Raw genomic sequence first — 10629 nt, 5'->3', positions numbered from 1 at the left:
AATATTAAGGCTATCTTTTGTGTGATCTTATTTTCATAGCTTTGAATAATCTGAGAATAATGATAGCTTCAAGTAAAACTGAGAAAAAAAGCAGGCGTTTTGCTGCAGCCTGTGACTTCTTGCCGACTAAGACTTCCGGCTTTCGTTCCCACTCACTGGAGCAGATTTTTCGTTCTTCGACTTAAGGCGCGTTCCTGAACTAAGTTAGGAGCTCTTCTTCATTTATTGAGGCGTAAAATTTCTTAGCACGCCTAGAACTGACGGAGGGTGAACGCCTGCCTTAAAGTGAATAATTCTAATCTACATATATTCTTGCTTTGCTGCAAAACGCTTTGAGGTTTTTGGCACAGTTCGACTCTCGAGGATCCCTCTTGTATCATAATGGAGGTTGAGTACATAAGAAACCGAGTTGCAGGAGGAATTGTAGCCTTACAGGGAAGGATAGAGGGTGACGTCGAGGAAATGTGTAAAGAGATTTTAATACCGCTTGCCAAAGAATGCGAGATAAAAACATCCCCTAAAGAATTACCTGAGGGACTGAGAGGATATTTTAGAGACATCTACTGGAGTTTAAAAATGCACTTGGTGTTTCATTTAGGAACTGCTGATGAGCTTCAAAATAGCCACAAACTCCTCAATGAGGTGGGTGCTTGGGGCGGCCTGACAAATGAAGAGATGGTTAAAGTACCAAACCCAAATCACGTGGTCGACCCAGGAAGCAAACTCGTGGAAATGGTAAGTACATAAGCGGCATATGTGTGAGTGTTTTGTTTCCGAGTTTTCATCCATTGTCATTTGCATCGAGTCAGGCTGTAACATGCCTTGGCTGGCTGTTTATCTAACCTCGCTGTGGCAGACACCAAAGGTAATTGTTTGCAGGAATGTTATGGAAAAGAAAAACCGGACTACGAGCTGAATTATAGAATTCAGTATAAGATGCCGCTCAAGATTGTCTTTTTAATTAGAGTAAAAAAATTCGGAACTATTTCCACTGTTCTTGAGCTGTATTTCGCTGAAAATTGTGACCCTCTTCTTGTAATATCCCTTGCGAACTGAATTCTCAGTTTTCTGGGAATTCCTAGGAATTCCTAGGAATTCCTAGGAATTCTCAAAAATTCCCAATTATGCAAATGACCCTTGCAAACTGAATTCCCAGTTTTCTGGTAATTTCTGGGAATTCCTTGGAATTCCTAGGAATTCTCAAAAATTCCCAACTATGCAAATTAACTCTGATTTAAAAAGCTTGGAATTACTGGGAATTTCTGGGAAAGGAAGACTCCAGTTTTGTGAGGACTTGGAATCCCTAGGAATTCCTAGGAATTCTCAGCTTTACAAACTACCTATAATTTAAGAAGTGTGGAACTCTTGGGAATTTCTGGGAATTGAATTTGAGGCAATTTTAATACCCTGAGGTCCACATAAATTCTAAGAAATTCTCAATACCTTGAATGTGAAGGTTTTAAGAAAAAGAGTAATTTCAGAGGCTTAAAACTTTGGCTCAATAAAAGGTATGCTATACAAAACTTACCAAGAGATATACATACATGTACATGTTTATAACTTAAAGATCATGAAATTTATTACTCAAACTAAGTTTTAGTAAATCTTTACATTAATATGGATTTTCTCATGAACCAGCTGTCAGTTATGGAAAAATGGAAATGGAAATTTGCCAACTTCCACAATAATTAACAATAATTACATTGTTATCTTACTTCCCTAACCTACATTACTGGTTGCCTTTGTTAGAAAACCTTGGAGCAGTCAAGCTCAGTTGCCTCAAACGCTGTCAGAGACTTTTTGTTGACAATACTTTAAGTAGAAATTTCATGCCTTAGACAAACAAATTCAACACCTAATTAATCTTTCTTTTTTCATGATTGTTGTTGCTGCTTTTTTTCAGTTTTTTTCTCTATTTTCATGACTAATTGCTGTAATTTGTTTTGCTGTTTTTATTCTTACAAAACATTTTTGTAAGAGTTCCAATACTTGTGGATCATCCATACACTTTGCAAACATTTGGCATGCAGACAAGACAGAGGTAGTCAATGTTCCCTTTGAGGAAAAACACCTTTTATATGACGTCTTCAATTTACTTTATTTGAAACTCTGATCTGAAAATATTTGTCAACAAGACTTGTTAGTAGTGAGAAGTACCAACCAAGTTTCCTTTCATAACTTAATTTCTTAAATGTCCCAATCACTGGATCTCCCAAAAAAATTTTACATCTTTTTATTTTTGGTGCAAATTACAAGTCCTTCTTATATAAAAATGAAAAGTGCTAGTCACACTTCAATAATAACAGCTCTTAAGTTTACTTGTTGTTCTTCTCTGTCTGTCAGCTATCAACAAAATTGTTTTATACTTCGGGCAGTGCATAACTATTTGTGGACCAGAGTTCCAACGCACCTCTGTAATCGCATATAGCTACTCCTGTCTCTTGTACAAATGTTGCTCCTTTGTAAGACGCACTCTACTCTGTTGTCAATACTGCTTTAAGTTCAGTGGAAACGACTGACTGAGGAATCGAGATGGCGGTGTTGGAACGTGTTGCTGAACGCTTGCTGCGGTCAAGCTTTGTAGATTTAGGTACTGGTACACTGGGATCATCTATGTATCTCTTATACTTCCGAATGTGGTATCCTTCTTTTATAAATATGAGGGTAAAAGACGATTTGTGGTCCCATTCAAAACTGTGATTGGCTTGTGTTATTTCTCACCTTTGCCATGTACACAACTCAAGTGAGTTTCGAGTCTTTGTTTCCTCGACAACCTTCGGCCACAAATCGTGCATTTGTAGTACGATCGATTCTTGTGGATTATTTCGACATAGAGTGAGCTCACATCATTATTAAAATCACCAAGGTATCCATCGTTTAGAAGCAGAAGACCGGTCGGAGAAGTCAGAATAAAGTTGCGCGCTTCTCTTAACACTGCAATCGGCAAGCCAGCGGATTCACTTTGCTAGCCAATGACAAGTCCTAAAACATCCACGTGATCATGCCCGTGATCGGAAACAAAGAAGACTCCATTTGGCGCTCATCTTTGAATGTACTTTTCATCGGTTGATCGCTTTTCTCAACTGTTTTGCTTAGTATAACATTTCTAAAGATAGCTTTTATTGTGGTTCAATGGGAAAACGAGAAAAGCGTGAGTGTTGTAAAAGAGAAGAAAGTCGTTGGCGCCGTGGAGTTAAAAGAAGGGACAACAGTTGACATATTGACTGGTACAAACAAGAGTCGAGTGGCCATCTGTAAAGCTACGATTTTGAAAGTTTGTGGTGAGTAAAAATTGCGATATTCGTTACGTGATCAAAATCTTATAAAAGAATAGATGTAGCGGGTTGAATTAAGCTTACATAACGCTCGGCGCAACTGAAACTAGAATAATTCTGAGAATCGAATCGGTCACTTGCATGCCGCAGTTTCTTAAGCTTATGCTTTACAATGAAATAAACCTATCAGTAAGGTTTCAAGATTCCTCTAGTCACGTTTGGGAACATTCAAGATTCATAACAAACTTTAGTACATAAAGAAGCCCTCCTTGGAAAAAACAAAATAATGTATTCAGCCCTTTTTTAGTAAAATCCATGAGAGAGATGTACTAACTCCAATATAAAAGTCACTCAATATAACAGAGATTTCTCAATTTGAGAATCCAATGAATGCCCTTTTCCTCATAGCCATCCTAAAAGCCTGGTCTGAGCTTTAAACATACATATTTTAATATATTATTTTTTTTCACATTCAGATGTCAAGGAATCCAGATACAAAATGGTCAAGGTTCTTGTTGACAACCTCATTAAAGGCCAACTCATTGTGAGCCAAGGGAAAAAAATACAGTACAAACAGCAGCTAAGTTTGCAGTTTAGGATAACTTCATTCTAATTTATTGTTACAGTTACAACAAGATTTTAATCAAAAAATCAATTTTATTTGTCTGTAATTAGCCCCTTCACTCCCAAGAATATAACTATATAAATATAACTTAAGATATTGTATTTTATGGAAAAGAATCAACAGATTTTATTCACAATTTGTGTCAAACAAAATTTAATGATTGATTAGAACTATTTTATATGAATAGCTGTAATTGAGGATTAATCCGTATGAAGTTTTCAAGAAAAGAAAAATAAATCAAATTCCATCCTAATATTACCACACATTGATGTTAATAATTAATCAAAAATATTTTACATGTAAGCCTTAATTAAGCTTATAAATAAATTTCATTGAATACTTGAATTTTAGCTGGGTTTTTTTAATTTAAAGTATATATTTTATATCATTAGCCTCAAATTTTTGCTTAAAATTCCCAGTAATTCTTAAACATTCCTAAAAATTCCCAAAAATTCCCAGAAATTCCCAGAAATTCCTAGGAATTTTTCAGATTTACAGCTTTTCAGGGAAAGTCATTGGTTCTCTGAGTTGGAATTCCTAGGAATTCCAAGTCCTGTTGGCTATAAACTTGGAATTTCTGGGAATTTCTAGGAATTTCTAGGTTTTTAGAACCAGAGTTGTTATGGTTGGGAATTCCCAGTCCGAATTTACTGTGAAAATTCACACCTTTATTCCTAGGAATTCCTAGGAATAAATTCCTAGGAATTCCTAGGAAAATCCTAGGAATTCCAAGGAATTCCAAAAGCCATTTCGCAAGGGATCTACCGTATTTCTTCAACTATAAGCCGAGACCTTAAAAGTTAGAGACCTCCCAACAGACTCATGTTATCCAAAAGAAAAAGCAAAACCATCGGCTATAAGCCGAGAGCGAAATTCTTGATAACAGGCCATTTGAGTGAGCGAACCTCATGGAAAAAATTGGGAAATGGTTCAATGAACACAAAAGCTAATGAATGAGAATAAAAACAAAAGAAAAAAAAGACGAAGAAGTGAAGATGTAAATAATACTACGCGACTACAGAAACACAACAGTGGCAACGTGGTAATATATTTCATGTTTGATCACATTCAACTGGTATATTACAGATTGCACCTTAAATCTTTCTTTGTTGACCTTTGGGCATGACTTAATTTTTCAAACACTATTCTCTGTGGTATATCTGTTCAAGCTTCTCTAGAATGGACAACTCTGGTGGCAGTTCATCAACATGTAATTTGTTACATACAGCTTGACATTGACAGTACAAATGTACTGATTTTCATCAAATGACTTAATGTCAGTAAATAATGCTTGCTGAGTATTGTACATTTGTTTTTTAACTGGATAACAGTTATTCTGTGTAGTGTTCTATTACAAACAGAGAAAATATAATATGGACCTTCCCTAATCTTAGTTTAAAAAGGTGTGATCTTAAGATCTAAATCATGCTGAACTGAGTTTCTATAGGCTTCTTTATTAGCTTGGACTTTTGATATAATCTTATCTTTGTCTGCAGGATCCAGTGTTTTATACCATTCTGCTCTGCCAGACAAAAGGTTTTCTTTTTCTTCAGGATTCAATGACTTGTACCATTCTGCTCTTTTTTGTTTTTGTGCAGAATCAAGCAAGTTAAACCATTCTGCTCTCTTTTGCTTTTGTGCAGTATCCAGTGATTTATACCAAATTGCTCTGCTAGATAAAAGATTTTGTTTTTCCACAGAATCAAGTGATTTCTACCACTCTGTTGATTTGAAAAAAGGCTTTTCTTTTTCTTTAGGATCCAGTGATTTATACCATTCAGCTCTGTGAGATAAAAGCTTTTCTTTTTCTACAGGATCCACTGACTTGTTCCAGCTTTCTTTTTTCCTTTTTGCATGTAATTCTTTCTGACTATGAGACTTGTGTTTTGCCATTACGTTTTGTCTTCCACCATTTGACAAATTAGTTGAACAACATATACATTTAATACAATACTCTACATCTTTACTCTGGAATTGTTTTTTTACAATACCCCCTAATAACTGAATTAGAATAACTATGTCATTCATTTTTTCAATTATATCAAGTGTGCCATTAGGACTGAATCTTATAATAAAGTACTGAACACTTTTTGCTTTTGTTTTCATATCATTGTGCTGAAAAATACAGCTGAAGCAATGATTTGAAATCCACATTAAAAACCTAGTATTATCCTTAGTATTCTGTGATTAACTGCTGAAGTAATAATTTGCCTTATTTCTCCAAATTAAAGGCAATATTAATATCTGCATCATATATTTGAAGTGTCCTTGGGAAATTGTTAATAGTCAGTGGATAGTTATCACCATGACTTTTGCTTTGTAAAACTTGTTTGCATGGTCAGTGATTCTATCTAGAGTCTGTGAATTCCTATACCCATAATATTTGATAGTGGAAAAACAAATGCTATAAAAAGATGTGGCACAACAGGGAATATGAATGGTTGTAATTTCAGCATCTACATGATGTGCTTTGAGGCGGACAACTGACAACTATTGATCAGAAATATGTCATATCAAATTGTTTTTCATCAATATGTACACCTTTGACTTCAAATAAAACATTTGGATTTTGATTACACAAGTTCCTTGAGGATGGGGTGTACCATATGCATCTCTACCATGAGAATCAAATATCTTAAACTTCCCATCACAATTACCTACTGTAGTACTAAGGATTGTTAAAAAAAGGAATTATAATTTCGTCCTAACAAAGCCTGCATAGCATTAGCAAATTAGATACAATAATTGAAATCTTTTACTTCACAAGTACCATGTATAGTACAAGTGTAGCTTGGACTATATTGAAGCTGATAATTAATATTACACACTATTATCATTTCAGGTACTTCTGTTAACAGTAACTAGGATTGCCTGGGTAGTCTAGATAGACCAGAATACAATTAATTATCAACGTTCATGATATTTTCTAAGTCCATTGAGGATACTGTACCATTCCCCCTACACACTGTGTACCAGCATTTAAGCCAAACCTTGCCACATTGTCTTGACTGAAAGGAGCTTGAATTGGTTTAGTAGAATTAATAACAGGACCAGAGTTTGTCTCTATATCCCCAGACAGCTTGGACATAAAGTGATTTACCCTTTGATTCAGATTTTTATATATTACATTTGGTACTGAATTAGACCTCCGTACATTCGACTGCTTTGGCTTTGAACTTTTTATTACTTGTAGATATTGGTTCTGCATTTTCAGTATCCTGTATTTGTTAGACTTTCGATATTTTCTCCTAACTGCAGAGGGGGATATTTCGTTGTTCCTTAATTCTCACATCTGATTCCATGTGCATATATTTTTTCAAGAGCTTTATTGGTAAAAAGATGCATTCGTGAAGACTTCGGTATGCTTTTTCTGATGTAGCTTCGAAGTAAACGTCTTATCTTCTTCTTCAAAATACGAGAAATTATTTTCTTTGGTATTTTGCTGGGCTCACGATCACAAACACGAATACCATGTGTACGAGGGCGATTAAAATAAACAAATTTCTCGTATCGAGATCTACAGTTACAGACTGTATTTATTGAAAATGCTTCATTATTGCTATCATTAAGCTTATTATCATATACAATATAACGGTTAACTGAACAGCTTTCTCAAAGACGTTACATTCATCGAAGCTATTCACGGCAGCTTTTGTTGGAGACTTCAACAACTTTACGTAGAAATTAGCCCACAAGACAATTGCGAAGACAATAGATAACATAAAAACATTATACACAAAAAGGCAGGATTTTGGATCCCGTATTTATTATGAAAGAACATCCATACAACTACTATGAAAACAAACATAAGACTCACCTTTCTGATCGTGAAATTAATACCATTCGTACTGTTATCGTAGCTACGTTCCTTGGCATCAATTGAATCCAAAATGGTGTTTTTCTTCACAAGCAGTTTGCACAGGTAGAGTTTTGTTCTTTAGTCTCACGGTAGTAGTGTTGTTCAATAGATTCCATAGAGTATATGCAGTTTGGTTTCAGATTTCAGATTTTGTTTTTTTCAACAAGTGTACGTTTTTCAACTAAGACATTGGCATACTTGGCATACAAGGCATACAAGGTTTTCATGGCTTTCAAGGCATACAGGGCTTTCATGGCTTTCAAGCGTTCGCGACTCAGTCCGTTCCAAAAGTACCGCTCAATAACATCTTTTAGTGTGGATTAGCCGCGAACAATACGTCTTGTGTATGCGTCTGTAAGTATTTTGAGCGTTTGCACCGTAAAGCTCCAGGTAATCGTAAAACAAAAACGTAGCACCCCCATCGCCAAAACAACAACCCAAGCACAAATACAAAATGGCTGACAAGGGACTTGTACAAACAAAAATCGCGTGGTTCGTCATGTGGTAGATTATGTGTTGTGCGAATAAATGTATCCAAAAATAAACTGTATTGGTGCCACGGATACCTGTTAGTACAAAATGCAGACAGCAGACTGCAGACCGGATACAAAATATAGACTGCGACTGCAGAGTGAGTACAAAATGCAGACTGAGAATCTGAAGAGTTTTTACGTCTGGTGGATAATAACATGTCATTTTACAGCTTACCGAGCGTCACGCAATCGCTTTCCCGCGATCAGCCTTCACGATTATTTGCATTATTATAGAATATTCCTGGTCCATTTCTTGATGAAAATCGATCATAATATAATTTCAAGCCTTCAATATAGTCTTCTTACTTTGCGCGCGAGTTGATTAGTGTGATGTCTGTACAGATTTTACCAACGTAATAAAAGTAAATGACCTGAATAACAGTGATGGTAAAGCAAGCTTAAAACGGCAGAAATCGCCAGAAACTACAACGGATACACGGGGTATGAGTAAGTTTAATTGATTTTACGAGAAAAATCTTCATATTTTGAAATATTTATCGTTGTAAGTCGACCATATTTCGTTCCCTATATTATTCCTTGTAACATTTTAAATTTGCAACGGTTCCTCTCGTAAGACGTAAGCTTGGGCCGCCTGTGACAAGACAATTGCGTAAACAACACTTAGCATAATAACATTAGACACAAAAAACACGGGATTTTGGATCATGTATTTATTAAAAAAGAATATCCATACAACTACAACGAACACAAACATAAGATTCACCTTTCGCTCGGCTTATGGGTGAAGAAATACGGTATGTTACGTTTATTTTCACCATTCTAGCGAAATCGGCGTGCAGATAGCCTGATTCTCAGACAGTCAAGTAAGAGCGACTGACCAACATTGGACCGTCTTGAGAATCAGGTTTGTTCATAAACGACCTGATATCTGGCGTCAGACTTGAAGTAAAACAATTTTTTAACCGAGTGGCCGATTCAGCTCAAATGCTGGTATCATGGAAGTCCTGCAGCCAGATAGTCCGTTAGATGAAGAAAATAAAAAAAAAAGGACTGCACAATCAGTGGAAATCGCAATTCAGAATTAAGAACATAATTAACATAAGTTAACACCAGGAGAAAAGTTTCGCTCAGAGGTAGAACGCGTAAAAGTTTTCGGTTTTACCTACAGTTGCAGGAAGCTAATAAAAATTACCGTGCTAGCAGAGAGAATGTTAACAGTTAACGGTTCTTTCTTTCTATTTATATTCCAGTTGAGCGACTTTATCGGTTGTAGCAGTGAAAGAGGAAGAGGAAGCATAGATCATGCCGTCCGTGTAATGGAGAAGGCGAAATACTACCTAAGTAAACTTTCAGAAGGAAACACTTTCAAACCCATCGTTTTAGCAAGGGTGTCACACGCAGGCAGGTCTTTTGTTGGGGCCTCAATAGCCGTAAGTCATTTCTTAAGGCCCATTTGTTTGTATCATAGAATCATCACTCTTAAACAGAGTCTCGGAAAAGCAATAGTACATTTCCAGCCTCTAAATATTCCAGATCGGCAAAACTGGTCATTTGAAGCATTAAGCGGAGCCAAGTATGGTATAAAAGAAAGCCTTTGTGAAAATTGTAACATGATGTTTTGTGATGATCGTTCGGGAAACGGATCGTCCACGTTTCTCGCCGCATGTGCAGAGTATTGTCCTGTTAATCACCTACTTCCAGATGAGCCGAATTTGGAGCAAAGTGCAAGTGATGACCCACTTGTAATGAATCAACTGAAGCGAAACCGTGATCGATGTTTAGATCTGTTCAAAAACTTTTTGAACATATCTAGGAAATGCAAAACTGCCGCTCGATCAAACGACGAAAATAGCATGAAGGCCGTGTACTGGGAAGTGATATGTAAACTGCACATTTTTGGTCTATGGCCAGAATGTAACCCCTACTTTTAGTTTTTTTCGTTGTTCTTCGTCGTCACAAATTGACAAGATATTAAACTGCTCAACTCTAACAGTAAGAAGATAAAATATCTTTTTCAATCTTTTCTATGGAACAAATTTAAACTCTTAAATATTGTGAGAATTTAGGTTAGTATCCTAGGTCGGTTCTTTGCATTGTCTTATCTGCATTTGTTTTAAATGATACTGAATAAAGCTGTTTTGTAAAAGGTGGATAAAACAAACGATGCATATTTTTTAATTAGTTAATTACTCTTTCTGAGAGAGAGTTAAAAGAGATGTCTACTGTAGCTCGGCTAGATGTGGTCGCCACTTTTCGACGTATTTATGGTCTTGTACAGATCAGTCTTAACCCTTTCACTCCCACAAGTGACCAAGACAGAATTTCTCCTTTCAATATCAATACAATATCAAGCAGGCAGGTGATGAGAATAGAGAA

The 10629-nt window shown here is 36.0% G+C and overlaps 2 protein-coding genes and 2 pseudogenes across 2 annotated transcripts; 2 read left to right on the top strand and 2 right to left on the bottom strand.

Moving 5' to 3' along the window:
- The first annotated feature begins 113 nt into the window (after positions 1-113).
- LOC149033983 (uncharacterized) lies at positions 114-10408 on the top strand. Its single transcript, XM_089193238.1, has 2 exons — positions 114-735; positions 9504-10408. The coding sequence occupies exons 1-2, from the start codon at positions 382-384 to the stop codon at positions 10182-10184; spliced, it is 1035 nt and encodes a 344-aa protein (XP_089049364.1). The 5' UTR covers positions 114-381; the 3' UTR covers positions 10185-10408.
- Positions 818-4133, top strand: LOC149033986 (uncharacterized). The gene is made up of 3 exons (XM_089193762.1): positions 818-865; positions 3113-3281; positions 3752-4133. The coding sequence occupies exons 1-3, from the start codon at positions 818-820 to the stop codon at positions 3886-3888; spliced, it is 354 nt and encodes a 117-aa protein (XP_089049888.1). The 3' UTR covers positions 3889-4133.
- LOC149033985 (uncharacterized) lies at positions 5151-6390 on the bottom strand (annotated as a pseudogene).
- On the bottom strand, positions 6274-7217 carry LOC149033984 (uncharacterized; annotated as a pseudogene).
- Positions 10409-10629: the final 221 nt, after the last annotated feature.

Source organism: Pocillopora damicornis, chromosome 14, assembly GCF_964200805.1.
Source record: "Pocillopora damicornis chromosome 14, jaPocDami1.2, whole genome shotgun sequence".
Taxonomy (NCBI): domain Eukaryota; kingdom Metazoa; phylum Cnidaria; class Anthozoa; order Scleractinia; family Pocilloporidae; genus Pocillopora; species Pocillopora damicornis.
The sequence above is the reverse complement of the archived record's forward strand: the minus strand, read 5'-3'. Positions and strand labels throughout refer to the sequence as shown.

Excerpts from the sequence above, each read along its gene's own strand:
- LOC149033986 (XM_089193762.1), top strand. The coding sequence starts at position 818 with ATGCCTTGGCTGGCTGTTTATCTAACCTCGCTGTGGCAGACACCAAAG. Across the intron at positions 866-3,112 it reads CGCTGTGGCAGACACCAAAG|ATAGCTTTTATTGTGGTTCA; the intron begins GTAATTGTTTGC and ends ACATTTCTAAAG. Across the intron at positions 3,282-3,751 it reads TACGATTTTGAAAGTTTGTG|ATGTCAAGGAATCCAGATAC; the intron begins GTGAGTAAAAAT and ends TTTCACATTCAG.
- LOC149033983 (XM_089193238.1), top strand. The coding sequence starts at position 382 with ATGGAGGTTGAGTACATAAGAAACCGAGTTGCAGGAGGAATTGTAGCC. Across the intron at positions 736-9,503 it reads GAAGCAAACTCGTGGAAATG|TTGAGCGACTTTATCGGTTG; the intron begins GTAAGTACATAA and ends TTTATATTCCAG.